The following is a 20,420-nucleotide window of genomic DNA, read 5'->3' as shown; positions in this document are numbered from 1 at the left end:
ATTCCAGGTTGGCCTGGAACTCATGGCAATCCTTCTGCCTCAGCCTCCTTAGTGCTGGGATTACAGGCATGTGCCACCATGCCTGGTGGTGTACATTCTTCTAATCTTTTTGAAAAACAAATTTACATCCAGATATATGTACTTTTCAAAGTACATAGTTTACTATATGTAGTATTATATCATATGGTATAAATTATATATTCATGTGTTACATGCATCAGTCCAACTTGTTTTCTCCACTATATGTCTTAGAGATATTACGTAGTCTTTCATTTTACGAATGTCCCATAATAGCTTATTTAATTAGCTGCTTATTGATAGACATTTAGTCATTTCTAGTTTTTTTTTTTCTCATTGGAAATTGTACCTTTATATAATGCATCTTGGTTCTTATTTTTTCCCCATTCCTAGCCCTCCCTTCATGCCCTCCACCCTTCCCTATTTACAAAGACTTTATTTCCATTTTTTCCATTTCTCAGCATTTTTTCCTTTCCCTTCTTTCTTTTCCCCTGCCCCTCCCACTACCCCTACCCCTTTGGACCTTTTCTTCCTATTTTACATTATCGATTATTCATTCTAATAATTGCTACATTTTAGGTATACAATATAATGACATTCATCATTGGAAATTTGCACCTTTACATAGTCTCTCTTGGTTCTTGTTTTTCACCCTTGCCCAGCCCTCCCTTCAACCCCTCCATTCCTCCCTATTTACAAAGATTTTGTTCCTATTTTTCCATTTTCTCATATTAATCCCATTCCCTTCTATCCTTTCCCCTAGCCCTCCCACTTCCTTCTCCTTTGCCCCTTTTCTTCCTATTTCACATTACCTATTATACATTTAGTCCTTATTTACACTTTCAGTTTCTCACACCAGAGAAACTATTCGGTATTTACACGTGTGTCCTATTTATTTCACTTAAGAGTATTGCCTCAATGTGCATCCACTTAGCTATAAATGTCTCTAATTTCTCATTTTTTATGGCTGAGTAGTACTCAATTTTATAAAAAAACCACATTTTCTTGATCCAGTCTCCAGTTGATGGGCATTTGGGCTGTTTCCAAGTTTTAGCTATTACAAACTGTGCTGCTATGAACATGGGTGCACATATATCACTGTGGTATGATTCTTTTAATTCTTTGGGGAAGATCCCCAGCAGTGGAATAGCGGGGTCAAATGGGACTTGCAGTCCTAGTTCTTTGAGGTATCTCCATACTGATTTCCACAGTGGTTGCACCAGTCTACACTCCCACCAGCAGTGGAGCAGGGTTCCTCTTTCCCCACAGCCCCACCAGCATTTGTTATTGGTTGATTTCATGATAGCAGCCATTCTTTCTGGAGTGAGGTGGAATCTCAGTGTTGTTTTCATTTGCATCTCTCGAATGACCAGTGATGTTGAACATTTTTTCATGTATTTATTTGCTATTTCTACTTCTTTGTGTGAGAAATGTCTGTTCATTTCAGATGCCCAGTTTTGGATTGGGTCTTTAAATTTGGGAGGTCTGATCTTTTTAAGTTCTTTATAGATTCGAGATAGTAGACCTTTGTCTGAGGAAGAGCAGGTGAAGATTTTTTCCCACATTGTGGGTTGTCTCTTCACACTGCTGGTGGTTTCTCTTGCTGTGCAGAAGCTTTTTAATAAGAAGAGATCCCACTTGTTGATTGTTTGTGCTGGTTCATGGGCAACTGAGGTTTTGTTCATAAAATCTTTTCCTACACCGATGTCTTCAAGGGTTCTACCTAACCTCTGTTCCAACTGGTTCAAAGTTTCTATTTTAATATTTAGATCTTTAATCCATTTTGATTTTAGTTTAGTGCATGGGGAGAGATATAGGTCTAGTTTTAATCTCTGGCAAGTAGAAGCCCAATTTTTCCAGCACCATTTCTTAAAGAGGCTATCTTTCCTCCAGTGAGGGTGTTTGGCTCCTTTGTTGAAGATGAGATGGCTGAGTGTGTCTGGCGTTGTTTCTGCATCTTCTAATCTGTTCCACTGGTCCTCAAGTCTGTTTCTTTGCCAGTACAATGCTGTTTTTATCACAGTAGCTTTGTAGTAGAGTTGCACGTTGGGGATGGTGATACCCCCTGCCATGTCTCTGTTGCCTAGAATTGCTTTTGCTATTCTGGGTCTCTTCTTGCTCCAAATGAATTTTTGGATTGTTTTCTTGAGGTCTATGAAGTATGCTGCTGCGATCTCAATTGGAATTGTATTAAATCTATATAGCAGTTTTGGAAATATGGCCATTTTCACTATGTTAATCCTTCCTACCCAGGAGCAGGGGATGTCTGTCCATTTTCTGATATCATCTTCAATCTCTCTTTTCAGAGTGCCATAGTTTTCAGAGAAGAGGTCTTTGATTTCTTTCGTTAGGATGATTCCTAGGTAGTTCAGTTTTTTGGATGCTACTGTGAAAGGAATTATTTGCCCTGTTTCTCTCTCAGTGAGTCTGTCATTCGTGTAGAGGAAAACTATTGGTTTTTGTGTGTTGTCCTTGTAACCAGCTACTTGACTGAATTTGGTTATTAAGTCTAGAAGACTTTTGGTGGAGTTCTTGGGGTCTTCTATATAGAGTATCATGTCATCTGCAAATAATGACAATTTGACTTCTTCATTACCTATCTTTATTCCTTTTATTTCTTTCTCTTGTCTAAGTGCCGTGGCTAATGTTTCCAGAACTATATTGAACAAGAGTGGTGATAGTGGACATCGTTGTCTTGTTCCTTATTTTAGTGTGAAGGATTTCAGTTTGTGACCATTTAGTATGATATTGGCTGTTGGTTTTTCATAGATGGCTTCTATCAGTTTGAGGTAGAGACCATCTATTCCAATTTCTTGTAGGGTTTTTATGATAAATGCATGTTGGATTTTGTCAAATGCTTTTTCTGCATCTATGGAGATAATCATATGGTTTTTGTCCTTGGCTCTATTGACATTAATTGATTTTCATATATTGAACCATCCCTGCATCCCTGGGATGAATGCCACTTGATCAGGGTGTATGATCTTCTTGATGATCTTCTGCATTCTGTTTGCCATTATCTTATTAAGGATTTTTGCATCTATGTTCATTAGTGAGATTAGCCTATAGTTCTCTTTTTCAGTTGGGTCTTTCTCTGCTTTGGGGATCAAGGTGATGGTTGCTTCCAGGAATGAATTTGGGAGTATTGCTTCCCTTTCAATTTCATTGAAGAGTTTAAACAGTAGTGGCAGCAGTTCCTCTCTAAATGTCTTGTAGAATTCAGCAGTGAAGCCATCAGGGCCTGGGCTTTTCTTAGTTGATAAGTTTTTAATTACATTTTCAATTTCATTGGTTGATATTGGGTTGTTCAGAATTTTTAGGTCTTCTTCCTTCAACTTTGGTAATTCATATGTATCTAGGAATCTGTCCATTTCTTCTGTGTTGCCCATCTTATTGGCATATAGGTTCTGGAAGTAGGTATTGATCCTCTGGATTTCAGCTGGGTCTGTTGTAATTTCACCCTTTTCATTCCTAATGGCATGGATTTGGGCCTTTTCTTTCCTTTTTCTGGCAAGGTTGGCTAAAGGTTTGTCAATTTTGTTGATTCTTTTGAAGAACCAACTCTTGGCTTCATTGATTTTTTGTATCATTCTCTTAGTCTCCATTGCATTGATTTCTCCTCTGATCTTTATAATTTCCTTCCTTGTATGAGCTCTGGGGTTGCCCTGCTCTTCTTTTTCTAGAAGCTTGAGGTTCAGCATCAGGTTGTTTAACTGGGCTTGTTCTGTTTTCCTAATATGCATATTCACTGCTATGAATTTCCCTCATAAGACTGCTTTCATTGTGTCCCATAGATTCCGATATGTTGTATTGTCATTGTCATTTAATTGAAGGAACTGTCTGATTTCTTCTTTAATTTCCTCTGTGACCCATTGGTGGTTATTCAGAAGTGTGTTGTTCAATTTCCATGTGTTTATGAAATTTTTTGAGTTCCTTTTGCTATGGATCTCCAATTTCATCGTACTATGGTCTCATAATATACAGGGGATAACTTCAATTCCTTTGCACTTACTTAAACATGTTCTATGTGTGAGTATGTGGTCTGTTTTGGAGAATGACCCATGTGCAGCTGAGAAGAATGTATATTCTGATTTTGTGGGGTGAAAGACTCTGTAAACATCTGTTAAGTTCATTTGTTCAAGAGTTCGATTGAGTTCTAGTATTTCATTACTTATTTTTTGTCTAGTCGATCTATCTATTTGTGACAGTGGGGTGTTGAGGTCCCCCACTACAATTGTATTAGTGCATGTATGACTTTTCATGTCCATTAGTATTTGTTTTATATAGTTGGGTGCACTAGTGTTTGGTGCATAGATATTTATGATTGTCATCTCTTCCTCTTGGATTCTTCCCTTTACAAGGATGTAGTGTCCTTCTTCATCTCTCTTAATCAGTGTTGGTTTGAAATCTACTTGATCTGCCAAGAGGATAGCTACTCTTGCTTTTTTTCGGGTTCCTGTCACATGGAGTATTGTTTTCCACCCTTTAACTTTCAGTTTATGAGTTTCCTTTTGAATGAAGTGTGTTTCTTGTATGCAGCATATTGTTGGATTTTGCTTCTTGACCCATTCTGCCAGTCTATTTCTTTTGATTGGTAAATTGAGACCATTAACGTTGATGGTTCTAACTGAAACCTATTGACTTGTCATTGCCATGACTTTTTCTTTTTATTGGGTTCTCCCCCTTTCCATTTAATTTCTTGTCATGCCAGATGGGTTGATTCTGCTTTGCTTCCTGGGGTTGTGATCCTCAATGTCTGTTCCTAGGCTATTGTGCAAAATTCTTTAGAGTGCTGGTTTGGTATTCACGAAGTTCCTAAGGTGGTCTTTGTCATGAAAGTATCTTATTTCTCCATCCATTTTGAAAGATAGTTTTGCAGGGTCCATCAATCTGGGTTGGAGGCTGTTTTCTTTTCGGGCTTGGACTATGTCACTCCAAGCTCTTCTTGCCTTGATGGTTTGTGTTGAGAAGTCTGCTGTGATTCTGATGGGCTTTCCTTTTTTATGTGATTTGTTTCTTTCCTCTGACTGCTTGTAGAACTTTGTTCTTCTGTTGTGTTTCTGGAATCTTAACAATTATATGCCTATGTGTAGATTTTTTTTGATCAAGGCTATTTGGAGTCCTATATGCCTCAGTTATCTGTATGCCAAGGTCTTTTCCCCTGCTTGGGAAGTTTTCTGCCATTATTCCTGTGAAGAGATTTTTTTATGTCATCTGTACTCTCTCCTGTTTCTTCATTGAGCCCAGTCAGTTTTATGTTATTCTTTTTTGCATCATCTAGCAGCTGCTGGATTGATTTCTCATGTTCCCTTATAATTTTGAAGCAATTTTTCTTTTCCTGGTCACTAATTGCAATCTTATCTTCTATATCTGAAATTCTGTCCTCACATTGGCTCATTCTGCTGTGTAGACTTTCAGTGGAGTTTTTCATGTCCTGGAAATCTATTTGCATCTGTTTTATGGATTCCATTTGTTTCTTATGTTGGGATTTCATCGTGTTCCTGAGCTCCTCTCTAGATTTATTAATCATGTGTTGCACTAGGGGCACAATTTCTCCTGTTATCTGAGAAATTATTTCTGATTTCATTTTTTCCAGATCCCCTTTTGTTGCCAGTTCAGTGGGTCCAGGTGGTTGAGTATCAGAGTGTTCCATCTCATTTCCCTTTGGGGTTGCTGTTGGTGATCTGGAAGTCTGATTTTGAGACTTATTTACGTGTTTTCTCATTTCGAGTGGGGCGGGTGGCTGTTAGTGCCTTCACAGATTACCTCCTCTGAGCTGGGAGAGGTGGGACGGGGCCAGTAATCCTTTGGTATATTTCTTTGTTGGATTAAATTTTTTTATGAACTTGTTTTAATACGGGTATTGTTTTTATTAAGGCTATTGTTACATAATATTTATAACTTATAAAAGTTACACTTTGAAAAGTGATATTTTCAAGGGCAGTGATTAAATAAGCAAAATGCTGTAAAATAACAAGAAACTGGTCAAGTTAATTTCTTTCTTTTTAAAAAATTTCTTAGATCTAATATATGGGTTGAACATCCTTAATCTAAAAATGTAAAATTCAAAATGCTGTGAAATCTGAAACTTTTTGAGCATTAATGTCCTGCTTTTAGGCATATATATATCTACATAAATATATATGTATGAAACAAATGTGTTTTCTGTTTCAAGTTGGGTCCCATTTCTAAGATATATATTATGTATATGCAAATACTCCAAAATCCCCAAAAAAGTGTAATTTGAAACATATCTGGTCCCAAGCACTTTGGATAAGGGATATTCAACATGTATTAAGTTTTATTGTTTTATTACTATTTTTTAAAGTACCAGAATTGTTAAAAAAATTATTCTTTTGGACTTTTTAATTTCATAAAGTCAAAGATATAACTGAAAAGTTCTTAAGAAAGATTTATTTATTTAAAAATTTTTTTTTCTTGTGCATTTAATGTATTAGTGGATCTGACTGCTTTATTAAAGTCTGTAGTATTTCTATTAGAGTGATTCCCTTCCTTGGGTAAAATATGGAAAGTAAACATTTTAATATGTGTTGCCTTGCCTTTATGATTACTGACTTTAGGTCTTCCTGATATTTGCGATAGCTTTCTGGAGAAATGGTTGGCAGAAGGTTATATTAAATGTAGACCTGATCAGTTGACCATAAATCAGTATGAACCTGGGCAAGGTAAGTATTTCCTCTTTTGAAATTCCAGTTATATATTTCAGAACCAAGAATGTTATGTAACTTTTTAAGATTAAGGATACTATATTTTAGTTCAAACTAACGTAGATTACTTTGCTTCTTTTCTTTTCTTTCTTTCTGTACTGGGGATTGCACCCAGGGGTGCTATACCACTGAGCTACATCCCCAGCCTTATTTATTTACTGCAGTAGTGAGAATTGAACCCAGGGCTTTTGTACTGAACTACATCCTCAGCCCTTTTAAAAAAATTATTATTTTGAGGTAGGGTCTTACTAAGCCTCTAAATTGCCCAGGCTGAGCTCAGACTTGTGATCCTCCTGCCCAAGGCTCCGAGTAGCTGGGATTATTGATATGAGACTTGCCCTTACTCTCTTGCAAATCTGCATTTCGGTCCCTGGAGGAATTTTAATCACAAAGTGCAAACAGACTGGCAGCAATTAGTTTGTGACTTCTTTTGTGTTGTTGTTTTGCTTTGTTCCTCTCTCAACATTTTATTTAGAGAGGGAGAGGATTGCTTGAAAAATATAGGAGACACGTGTAACAGAACCAAATAATTATAGAAGGAGGAAGGATGACTGTTGGATGATCTTTCCCCCCTTTTTTTGTTTAAGAATATGGAATGCAACTCTAGGATGACATTAGTTATAAGTTATAAAGTTATAAATAAGTTATAAATTTCTTGCATTTGTTAACATCTTCATCTGATATTTATAATAATCAAATGATATTTAAGAGTTTTGTAAATGGCAGTAGTTGTAGTTTTTTTGTTTTTTCTGCCTTTATCATGGTGTGCATTATGTATCATGATGTCTTTCCACTGGTCTGTAAACTTCTTGAGGACTGGGACTTTCTTACTTTGTATCCTCTTTCATGTAGCAAAGTTTCTTTACTAAGAGGTGTTCAATTAACTGATTGATAGATCAGTGGAGATAGCCATATCTTAATTATTGATATACTTAGTCTTCCCTCATGCCTGTTGCCTTTATTTTCCAAGGAGCTGGGACTCTAGTGCTCAACAAAAAGACTATTTATCTTCATGTTTCACTGGGGTTGGATAAATGTCCTAGTTAAGCAATGACTTCTGAGCCTTATTTTAGAGTTAAATCCCAATGGTACTTTAAGTTATTTAAAATATAAAGTCAAAATATTTTTAGTTTACATTTAATTCACTTTTGTTTTGTCATATTCACATTAGTTAAAATTATAGTACCTTCTTGATAGCCAAACAGTGTTTTCACCATAATTGTGTAAGTGTACATTTACAGTATAGTCATCTTAAAATCTACTAAAAGGAAAAATTAAGCAACATGTTATCCTATTTTCTATTTCAGGAATTCCTGCTCATATTGACACACATTCTGCTTTTGAGGATGAGATCATTTCTCTCAGTTTGGGGTCAGAGGTAAATGTTTAATCATTTTTATTAGTTGTCAGCATATGTTTTATCTAGTATAGTGCACTTTTCAGAGGATTACCCACATTCTAAATTAAAGTGAATTAAGATTTCTAAATGAAAAGTAAAGGCATTGTTAGCACTTTACTTTCTTGCAAAATGTGAAATTATCACAATTTGTCTTTTTAAATATCATCAGATGCTAGGAAAACACCTGAAATTTAGTTTTATATACATTTCACTTAGTAATTAAATCCAGACTTCCCTTGCTGGGGGGCGTGGTCAACTTTTGACCTGATGCAGCATTGCCATCTACTGGCAAAAGGTAGTAACTGCAGATTGTGGAACAAGACAAAACTAAAACGCATCTAGAATTTTGATAAACTTTACATATGTTTTCTGATTAAGGCCTTTCAAAAACTCTGAATGATAGAGGGTCATATCTGCACTTTTACATATGAAGAATAAGAGGCTCATATTTACTCACCACTGATTTGTTTCTGTAGCTTTGAACTGCTGAAGATCAAAACCATGATTTAAAATGGTACATACAAATTGCAGACAGAATTTTAGATATATATTAGAATTTTAAATATGTAATAATCCTTAAAATATGGAATCATCTAATCTCAACTATAGGTTGCTTCAAAGCCTGGTCTTGTTCCTGGAGGGAGATAGTATTTATTGGGTTGGTCCCCCTGTATTTGTATTGTTCCCATCACTGGATCTTCAGTGTTTCTACTTCTTAACCTTTTCTGGGCTCATGTGATCATGTTGATAGAGAATTACTGCTGTTCATTTGGTACTACAAAATCATCTTACCAAATACACATACGAACTCTTAATGTAGGAACTTTCAGGAGATAAAAATGAAAGAGCTCTTCTGTTTGACTTATTTTTACCCTTTATCCCTACTTGTAACTTTGGGGACCAGTAAAAAAAAAAATGTAGTGTTTTTTTCTTTACAACTGTATAACCAATTGAGAAATGAGACAAAAGATAAATGGAAATCAGAGCATCAACTTTCCTACTGAGAAAACTGATGACAGAATATATCTTTAGATCTGTGGTCCAGTAGACTTTTAGTACTTTACCTCTGAATTAAAGAAAAATTCTGACCTTGTCACTGGCACAACTGGACAGGTGGAGACCTCCCCCATGAAGGCAGAGGCTGCCCCTGTCAAATAGGATACAAAGGAGCATGTGCTGGATCCTACAAACCAGCTGGTTCTGAAAAAGAGAAGAAAGCACTGAGCCAAGTGATCCTAGCTCTAAGTTTACTGATCAGCTAAGGTGTTGTTTCTTTCCTCAGTAGTTGTGAGTGAAGAGATGGAGAAAAATTAGGAGTGTATTTCCTATTTTCCACTCCAGTGAAATTCCCTTCCCTCCCAGGGAAGGAATTAGGACTCAGTATACCCTCAACATCCGACAGAGTCATTATTCAGTTTTTAATGAAAAGTTGTAAAGAAGAGAAATCTTGCCCTTTAGTTGGATTGAAAATCTGCTGCAATTATTATTCCCATTTGATGACACTGAAGGCATAAATAGGAATGATGGAGTGTCTAGTGAAAGCCTTCTTTGTAATAGCTGGAAAGTATGTGTGTTCTAAGCTATGACAGGAATAATAGATTTTTCTTTACAAGATAGCTTTTGGGAGTAAGTGAATTTTTATAATTTTGAAAAAATGCTTACTAAACTTTTCAGTTTTTCATGTTATTTCAAATAGATCACTAAATTCAGCCCCTTAAGGCCTAAAAGGGGATTAATAACATTTCTTTCCTGGCTGAAAGAATGTGATGTGAATAAAAAGAGTTATTGAATGTTAAATATTTTTCAATCCTTACATGCAAAGGTTTATTAAGACATTCCTCTTCTAGGGCTCCTCACTTAAAACTTTCACTTCTGCAGCAGCCTAAAAGTAGGATTGCAAGTGGCCACTGGAAAGATGGCTTTTGTCTTTTCTTGCATTTAATCACTCTTGTACACTGTTGTGGCTCTGTTTTTTTTTTTTCTTTTCTTTTTATTGATGCTTTGTAATTTCTTGAATACTTTCCTAGCTCCTTTTCTAGACCTAGATTTTGGGTACTGTACCTATTTTTTAAATTTTTATGTGTTTGCATATTTTCTGTTGTTTATTTTGCCACTGATTTCTAGTTTCATTTCACTATGATTGGATAATATGTACGGGATAATTTTGATTCTTTTGCATTTACTTAAGTGTACCTTATGGGCTACCATATGTGGTCTGTTTTGGAGAAAGTCCCATGTGCTGCTCTGAAGAATGTGTATTCTGTTGTTATTGGATGGAACATGATGTAGGTATCTCCTAAGTTCATTTGTTCAAATGTTTGGTCCAATACTTAAATTTCTGCCTTGTTGATTGGTTTGTGACAGTGAGATATTGAGGTACTCCACTATAATTTTTTTTTATTGGTAGCAAATTTTTATTAAAGGTAAGAAAAAAACAGGCTCTGCAGTGTGAGTTTGGACCAACAAAAGTAGGAAAAGAAGTACACCTTTCACTGTGAGGGTGGGCCACCATGCGAGAGAATACAGTTGCAAAAACTCAGTGTTGTTGTTTTTGTATCATCCACTCCTCAGGCTGATGTCAGGTCTAAGTTCTGTCCGCCTAGCATTATGGCCTGTGGATTTGTGAGGTGCCCCCCGTTCCAGAGGCCCCTGTGTTCATTCACCCCTGGCTGTTTAAGTAGTCTAAGCTTAGGCGTGACCTTACTCATATTGGTAGTTGAGGAAAGCAATCTGATCTCTAATCTGTACTGGATATAGGCAGCAGGGCAAAGGTTCAAGCAGACTACTGTACTTAAGGGCAGCACTTTCAGGCCTAGCTGCTTTTGAAATCCACACATGCCACACCTGGCTTTCACCATGGAAGGTGACCCCCACGTCCTGCCTGGCCTGAGCTTAAATGTTGTAGGGGGTCTGTGTCTAGCCTATGCCCTCTTGTGACTGTCTTCCATGGCTGTCTCTCACACAGTTATTGTGGGAGAGTTACACTGGGAACTCTGAGATAAAGTTCGTTTTCAGATGTTCTGAGGTTTAGTCTTAAATAATCAGCCCCTTTTTGAAATGGTGCCTGAAGGAAACACTCTCTGGCCAAAATGCACATGCTGGACTAGATTCCTTCTTCAATTGTTGCCTGCCCTGTGGAAGGAGTCACCCTCTGAGTAAAACCCTATTATTTTTGTATTTTATAATAGCCGTGGGCTTTTCTAGGGTCCAGTGCTGCTGGCCTATTCTGTTGTTTCTCCCTGGACCTCCCAACTCTGGAGGCTTACCTTGTGTCTACAGAGACAGGTTTCTCTGCCCAGGAGCTGGGGAAAGCTTCCAGACTGCTTTGTTTTTGTTTTAGTTTTTTTCTGCATTGTGGTCTGTTTCTCTAACTTCTCTGTAGCTTCTAATTTTCCTGTCAGCTCCCTCCTAATTTCTGGAGATCCACTTCTGTATTTCTTTTGGTCAAGTTGTTATTTTCCGGATGTCCGGATTCCGGGTGCCAGAGAGGTTGTATTTTGCTACTGATTACTACTGTGCCATTTTGCTTCTCTGAGAAAGAAAAATTTTGAGTAAAACTTCAAAGCTGGGAAAAGAAACTAAAAATTATAAAGATAGCCTAAGTTGTTTAACAATATTTAGATTGTATTACAACTATATACTAGTTTTTAGAATTAAGGAGTCAAGAAGCATTATTTTGATAAAATATACTGTCATAAAAATTCCTTTGACTTTTATAACTTGATTATAAAGATTTTAATAATTTCCCCAAAATTATTGAAATTGTTATCAATTTTTCCAGGAATCTGTCTTAAACCACTGAGATTCACATTCTATTTAGAAACATTGTGCATCATTGTTGTATTTTTTTCTCTTCTTCATTGCAGAAGTCCTGACTCCTAGATTTTCAAATCTTTAATAACCTTGCATGTTATTTAAATGGTTCTCTGATATTGCTTTAATCAGCTTCAGAAAATCTATCTTTGCAATGCAGAAATTGTGATTTCAGTTTGTTAATATTTACTTTGTATTTGCTAATATTGATAACACTGACATTCACTGAAAGACTGGCCAAAGGGCTTAGTAGAGTGGGTAGAGATAGCTGATGTTGAACACAGAAATATTTGGGCCATTACTAATTTTATAAGAAGTCAGTTCATCAGTAAATATTTCTTATTACAACTTTTGCTACTCAGTGAGCTGGGATAATTGGATACCTAGGTGATGAAAATCCCCTCTCTTGCATGCCTATTAGAGGGTGCATTTGTCCTTATTTTCTCTGCTATCTCTCTAGGCTAGGGGTTTCAGCAAATTGCTGCTCAATCCAGGCTTATCTCCTCTAGTAAGATATTGAATAAAAGTTCTTTGTCAGTTGTCTTGAAATAACCAGCTGAATGGTGTGGTAGCTTTCATAGCTCTTTTAGTTTGTTTTCAATGTAGTTTGGCCCCAGAGATGTTCTTGTGTTGAAGCAGTTCTCATCACTTCTCTCAGGAATGACTCACAGGGTACTTATTCTTTCAGAAGTTTATTGTTTTAATGGACAGATGTTCGATTACTTTGTGATCATCAGCACAAACTGGAAAAAACACCCAGATGTTTTCTTTATACAATTTTAAACAACAAATACAATCTGGACTGCAGACATTGTGACTTCATCTCCTTCTTCACATTTAGCCTTCAGTATTTACATGCACTTATAAGAAATGTTTACAACTTTAGCAGCCAAACAATCTTCTCCTCATTTCTATCTTGTTTCCATGTTTTAACTTATCTAAATCAAGATTATTATCTTTGTCTTCAGCCATTTGCCACCTACTGCCATTTGCCCATATAAGACAAAGCAAATCATTGCTCTGTCTGGGTTTTCTTCCTTGGTTAATGATCCAGTCAGAACCTGGGAAATATTCTTGACATGTATATATATTTTTAATGATAATTAGATAGATCAGAAGTTAAACTTACAGAGTTAACAGTGAGATCATATGAAATCGGGATTTATATGCTATTATTAGCAATAAACTCTTCTTAAAATGTCTGCTTTATATCATACCCCTTTTTGAAGATGATTGCAGTTATGGCAATCATTGGAAACCATAGATACTGGTGAACTAAAGTTTGAGCTAGATTTTGAATCACTGTATTGTAATGTTAAACTGAAATTATAAAGTAATTCAACTTTGAAATAAAATACTTTAATTCTGGGACTGATTAAAGAAATTCATTATGCATATAAGCATTCAATTTAGCAAACTTAGGAATTAGTCTAAGTACTAAATAATAGAGGAATAGACAGTAAATCATAGTATTACTGTATAATAGAATAGTAGGCAGACACTTAAAATTATAGTTAACTCCTGTGTCATTATGTTGAAATATACTTACAATGCTTGTAAATAAGTAGATGTCAACAGTGTTCTTGACATGTATTTGTAAGATTATACTTTTTTTTTTTTTAAGACAGAGTCTCACTATGTAGTTCAGGCTGTCCTTGAATTCACTGTGTAGCCCAGGCTGGCCTCGAACTTGCAGCAATTCTCCTGCCTCAGCTTCCCAAGTTCTGGGATTACAGGCATGTGCCTGGCTAAGATTATACATTTTTAAATTTTTTGGTGATGCTAGGAATTGAACCCAGGGCCTTCTCTCCCTCATGCTAATCTCTATCACTGAGCTATATCCCCAGCCCAAGAAATTTTGCTTTTAAGTACTGTTTTATTAAGTCCCACGTTTTCTTTGTAAAAACAGCTTTATGGAGGTGAAATTTACACACAGTAAGCTGTATATATTTAATAAAAGCTCATGAAAGGATTATCAAATTCAAGATAGTGAGCACATCTATTCCAAAAGTTTCTTCATGCACTGTTTTCCTCAGCAGTATGAAGAATACAAAAATACTTCCAGCCTTGGTTTTTTCCCTCCTTAGATGCTATATCTGACTATCTAACAGTCTAAAAATATTTTAGCTTCTTCTTCTCATGCACTAAAGGTTTCACTTACTTCTGACTTAGGTTATTCTTGTTAGCTTTGGGTTCTTTTAAGATGTTTTTTCTTTATGTTTTGTTTCCTATAGTTTTATTTTGATGGGCTTGCTTATTCTACTTTGAGGTTTATTAGATCCCTTGAATCTGTGGGTTGGTTTCATCCATCAGTTTTGTAAAATTTAGACATTACTTTTGTAGATAGGGCCTCTGTCCCATTTTCTCCCTTTGTCTACCTTTTCTCTATATTCTTTATTTCACTTTTCCTTTTCTTCTATTTTCCATCTTTTGTCTCTCCATGCTTCACTCCAAATAGTTTCTTTGAAACTTAATTCTTTTGCTATGTTTAATTTGATATTAAACTCATTCATTTGATATCCTAATTTTAGTCACAGTATTTTTCTGTTCTGGAAAATCTGTTTGGTGTCTCTTGTTGTCATTTTCCTTCCCTATTAAAGTTTAGTATTTATATCTTTTAACATGGTAAGCATCTTTTTATAGCTTGTATTTGATATTTAAATATTTGAGGTTCTTATGGTGTCGTACCCCTCTCAATCTCCCCCCCACCAGACTGTCTTCTTTCCAGAGCAGGTATTGTGGCTTATTCTGATTCAGAATGTTTAATATGATGTCTGATGTCTGGATTTTGTATTTATTGAAGGGTCACAGTGATTGTGTTGTTTAGCTGGGATTTTTGACCATTAAGTTAGAAAATGCTAATGCTGTATATCAACTTCAAAGGCAATAAGAGTTTAGATTTATTCTTTCAAAGAATAGAAGTGAAGTAATATAGACACCCAGTGGCAGTTCTGATCATCACTCACTTAAATATTCCAGAGCAGTCTTAGAAACTGAAAAAGTTGAAGCCTATGAATATTTTTACATCTTTAAGTATTTGTACCAGAACTGGGTTCAGCACTGGGCCAGTCAGGAGGCTTGGGCTCAAGCTCATCCCTATTTGTAACTTGTAATTGACATTGTCACAAAATACTTGGATTTCAGTTGTCATAGAGAGTTGATAAATACCTAGTCCTATGACAGTAACAATAACTACTGTTGCTCTTTCTGCCACTATCAGTGCTGCCATTTCAATGACCACCTCAACCAGCAATCACATAGTCTATGCTAGAGACGATGGCAAATGCTGTACTTGAGCATTTTTCTATGAGGAGCAAACCAGGCCTTAGGAATAGATAGAGATACCTTTGATTTTTATTTTTTGTAACTCTAGTCATCTTGTTTTGGTTATATATGTATAAGAATATGTAAATTTATTTCACATAAGGAAGAAAGCCTAGCAAATAAACAAATGGAATTTAAGAAGCCTTCTGTCTAAAAATGTGAGATATATTATCCTATTTTTTCAAACAAATTATTTATGATTAATTCATTTAAAAATTTGTCAAGTATAATGCACTAGATAGAATAATAAGCAAGATGTCTCATTACCTCTGTTTTGTGACTTACATTTTGTTGTTGTTGTTGTTTATTTACCTACGTTTTTGAAATAGGATCTCACTACATAGTTCAGGCTGGCCTTGAACTCTCTACATAGCCCAGGCTGGCCTTGTACTCATGGCAGTCTTCCTGCCTCAGTCTCCTAAATGCTGGGATTACAGGCATGCACCACCAAGCCTGGCTTTGTGACTTACATTTTTGAGCATCCATTTTTGGGTGATGGTAAATTTCACTTCATTGTTCCTGCAAACAAATGAAGCCATAGTATGATAAATGAGGGTGCATACACAGCAAAGGGTATCAGTATAAACACATAAGCATGAGCCTATTATCTCTTAGGAATTTAAATGAAGCATCTATAATATTGAGTACGCAGTAGTGACTAAAGTATCTCCAATTCAGCATCTTTTCTAAGTTAATTTTTCTGTTATGCAATGTATATTTTACTCTGCATTGTGCTATTTGGCAATATATTTAGACCATTGAGCTAGAAGATGCTATTTCTTTTTATTTTATATTATACTTTCGCTTAGCCAGACAAAACAGTTCAAAACCATCTATAATTGGGAGTGAAGAAGAAGAGATAGTAGAACGTATTCATTCTGCCGCTGAGACCTAGTTTTGGAAAGCAGAATTGTGTTTGAAAGGTAGAATTTGCTAACTTAGGCTATAATGTAGATTTTTGGGTGATGTTTTCTTTTAAAAAGTTTGGTTAATCTAATTTTACCTGTTTCACAATGCAGTACTGCAGATACATTCCCAGATATGTGTACCCTAAATGTGTGCATGGTACCTGGCCAGCTATGAAAGTTTTTACACCGGAAGCATACAATGGTGTTCTTTTTCTCATATTCTGTCTCAGGAGCAATGAGAAATAAATGCCTTTGGACTGTACTGGTTTATTTATTTTTTGTTTTCCCTGGTATTGGGGATTGAACCCAGGGAGTACTGAGTTATATCCCAGCCTGTTTTATTTATTTTTTCCCCATCTTGAGACATTAAGTTAAGTCATGAACTTTGAGTCATTAAGTTGCCCAGGCTAGACTTGAATTTATTCTCCTGCCTTAGCCTCCCAAGTAGCTGGGATTACAGACATGCACCACCATAGTTGCTGCACATATTATATAAGGGCCCACCTTCCCATGCCATAGAGTGCCATCCCATTTTCATATTCTAATGTGTTTCCATCTCAGGACCAGAATGCAGTGGCCTGTATGTTGTAAATATTGATGCTGATTGCAAGACAAGGGAGCTGAACTTGTTTTCTTTTTATTGCTTTCAAATGAATGGTCCTGTATGATGATTTCAGTGTGTGATGGTGATATTTTCTCCTTTCCTTTTGTTTCACAAGATTTGATAATTTGGGGATTCCAACTTTCAAATAATTTATTCAAATGGATTTAAGTCTCCTGTATGTGTTTTATTTATGTACTTATTATTGTTATTATCATTTTTAAAAATAGCTTTCCTATAAGAACCAGGACAGTGAAATAGATTTGTTGTGGGCTTTGATTTTAACTTATCTTAAGGGAGCAGGCTGTACAGCATTGGTAGAAGATTTAAAGGTCATGACATTAGCTATTGGTCTCCAAGGTATCTCCAGGGCAAAATTATCAGTTTCTCTGCCATGGAAAAATACGGCATAACAGCAAGCTTCTCTTTCATCTACTCTTTAGCTTGGCAACATCTGCTTCTGGGAGAATTATTTTTGTTGAGAGGCAGGAAACTATTTCTTTCACTAAGAATGCTCCAAGTTCCTCTTATTCCCACAATGGACAAATTACGATATGGTGGGAATCTAAGTTTGTGTCTAGGGAATATATGTAAAGACATTTTTGGCCTAGCTGTATTTCTTTGTAAATAGTTTAAGGTTTTAATATTTTATCCTTGCAATTTTGAATTTCTCTCCCTTTTTCCTTCTTTCTTTCTCACTTGCCTAGACATGGTAGATACTTCTGTCTATAATGAGGTGTGTAGAATCCCCTGTTTACTATTTAAAATAAAAAATAAACTCATTTCATTTGGGTCAGGTACAGATGTTAGCACAATTACAGAAGATTTGTATTTGCTATGTTGTGGGGAAACAGGTGGACTTTGAATGGTGAAATATGTTTTCTCAGGCCTTTCAGGTTTCATCATTCTCTGTGAATCATATGTCATTCGTCACATCAGACTGCCACTTGTCCAACTATTCTTCAGGGTTTCTCTCAAAAGATGAATGACTCAGCCTATTTCTAACCATTAAGGATCAGGATTAAGTTTGTCTTCTTTTCAGACTATTCCCAGAAGTGATATGTTCTTCATTTTCCTATTTAGCCAACATGGAGATTTATTTATTCCTTCAGGTACTTTCCTGTCATGAATCTCATCTGTACTGGGCTGATAGAGTGATAACTATGTCTAGGGTATCGTTCTGTTGCATTTGGATACGTAAAGGTGGTACAAGATCAGAATGTCTTAAGATTTTCGTTTGCTTTGAAATGGACATTATCCTTGGTCACGCCTCATGAGCTTGCTGGGGACTTGATATTTATTGATTCTGCTATCTCAGAAAGTAGAGAAAATAGGTAAACCCAAAAAGGAATAATTGGAAAAAGCTCCGGTGGAGCAGGACTGTCACATGGCAGAATGATTCAGCAGCTGCAGGGCAATGTTATTGATTGTGAATCTGTCATGAATTGTTTTTATAAAGCCTTTTATTTTTCGTCTTATAACAAGCATTATTTAAGTAAATAAGATAAGTAAGTAAGATCCTTTAAGTATGAGGAAACTGTAAGTATTTTATTTTGATGATTGTTTTAATAAAATTTAATTTTCATGGGAAATGTATATTTAATTATATAAAGAAAAATGACTTCATAAATGAAGATACTATCAAATTTTATGCTAGAATAAGTTTCAGAGTTATAAAGATAAGTAACAAAATAAGAGTTAATATTTATCTAATCATATGAAGGCTTTGTAAGCATACACAGAAATAGATTGTGTTTTTATATTCCATAAGCACAAAACAATAGATTGATATAAAAATTGCAAAACTTAAAAATTGTTATTTGTGGGGCTTATAGTGAAAACATGGGTTCTTTATTCAAAAAGCAGGAAAAAGTATTATTAAAATTGCTAAAACATGAAAGCTTTCCATGCCTGGGGGTACACATCTATAATCCCAGCACTCTGGGAGGCTGGGGCAGGAGGACTGCAAGTGCCCAGCCTGGGCTACTTAGTGACTTAATCTCAGAATAAATAGAAAGGGCTGTGATTTAGCTCAGTATGAAGGCTCTGGGTTCAATATCCAGTACTGTTAAAAAACAACAACAACAGCAAACTTAATTTTTTCTTTTGTGAACTCACAATTTGTCAAGGTTGTTTTTATTTGCTATTTAATGTAATCCTTAGTAAAGAAGTCTAAACTTTAGATTATTGGCACAAAATTTGTAATTTTTTCTTTTTATTGTACAATATTAGTTATAAGTGAAAGTATAAGAACATTTAATTCATATGCAGATTCACCAAACTTAAACAGTTTTTACTTTGTACTTATACATATATATTATGTATGTTTTATACATATGATCATTTTTTATCAGAACAGTGGAAACTCTACACGAAACTGATTCAACTGTAACTTTTTTTGTTTTACTTCTGATATGTGTGTTCTACCAAACACTGTTTATCTTCTGTTTATAAGGATTAAGAAATCTGACTCCAGGCTGAAATCCTATGTAATTTTTCAGCCTGAGTGTAGACAGTTACAGTGGCTTTACCCAGAAGGCTTCACGGTGTTTTCTGAAGGTCCTCAACCCCTTAACCCCCATTCCCATTGCACAGCTGGTGTATATTATACTTTCCAAGGAGTTTCAGTAAAGGACTTGAGCAGTCATGCTCTTGCCTGTTTGCATTCCCAGCCCAGGTATATGCTAGGCAAGTGCTATACTACTCAGCCACATCCTCAGCCCTTTTTAAAGTTTTATTTGAGACAGGGACTCACTAAGTTGCCCATACAGGTCTTGAACTTGCAATTCTCCTGCCTCAGCCTCCCACATGGCTGGGATTACAAGTATGTGCCACTGTGCTTGATTAGAAAATTAAATTGTCACCTTATTTTACTTTCCATACTTAGATTGAAAGAATAAGTGAGAAAGGCAAAAACCCACCTTAAATCTGTATAATTCTTATATATTTCATAGAATTTTCATATGTATTATCTAGTTTGATCTAATATTAGGAATGATAACATTAACAACATTTAGTAACATTCATTGAATGTTTACTTTGTGCCAGGTACTGTGCTGAATTTACCTTGAAGGAAGGTGCTATGCTAAGTTTTCTTTATCCCACTCATACTTTGTCATCATTTTCATTTTTCAAATGAGTTGATCTCTTCACTTGAAAAAATATTTTTCAGTCCTTTGGCATGCTCTTTAAATTCACATTTGTCAGCTGCTGCTATTTTTAGTCAGAAACTTTTGGTGTTTCATGGGCCACTAGGACAAAAAATACATTTCCTTGGGTGTTGTATCTTTACAGGTTGCTGATCAGAATATTTGAGCATAACTCAAATAAAGTTTAAAAAAAGTTGCTAAAACAGCCTCTGTTTTCTTTGATCATCTCTTATTAATTGGCATCTAATTCTAGCACGTTACATGGCTTTCAAGGTGCAGGATAAGTTCTATGAGAATCATTACTCAGTAGCATTTTATGAGTAAAAATAACCACAGGGCTGGGGATTTAGCTCAGTGGTTCCACCACCTGCCTCACAAGCATAAGGTCCCGAGTTTGATCCCCGCACGCCCCCCCCAAAAATAACCATAAGTACTCTTTTGTATTTACTATAGGTGAGACACTATAATTTCTATCCATTA

General features: G+C 35.7%; 1 protein-coding gene across 17 annotated transcripts in view; it reads left to right on the top strand.

Moving 5' to 3' along the window:
* The window catches only part of Alkbh8 (alkB homolog 8, tRNA methyltransferase), a 118,292-nt gene that overhangs the window by 50,328 nt on the left and 47,544 nt on the right, over positions 1-20,420 (top strand). For 15 of the 17 annotated variants that reach the window (XR_015451557.1, XM_087212149.1, XM_013076618.3 and 12 more), the window contains 2 exons: positions 6,600-6,704; positions 8,054-8,124. Coding sequence is in view for 16 of the 17 variants with exons in the window: in XM_087212149.1 (XP_087068275.1) it covers positions 6,600-6,704; positions 8,054-8,124 (176 nt within the window). In the remaining variant the exon portion in view is untranslated. The remainder of the gene's footprint in view (positions 1-6,599; positions 6,705-8,053; positions 8,125-20,420) is intronic. The other 2 variants (XM_087212156.1, XM_087212153.1) reach the window with 1 other exon arrangement.

The sequence above is a fragment of the Heterocephalus glaber genome, unplaced genomic scaffold, assembly GCF_053883595.1.
Source record: "Heterocephalus glaber isolate CG9 unplaced genomic scaffold, H.glaber_assembly_v1.0 deba00001429, whole genome shotgun sequence".
Taxonomy (NCBI): Eukaryota; Metazoa; Chordata; class Mammalia; order Rodentia; family Bathyergidae; genus Heterocephalus; species Heterocephalus glaber.
This window is presented reverse-complemented; position numbering and strand designations above follow the sequence as displayed.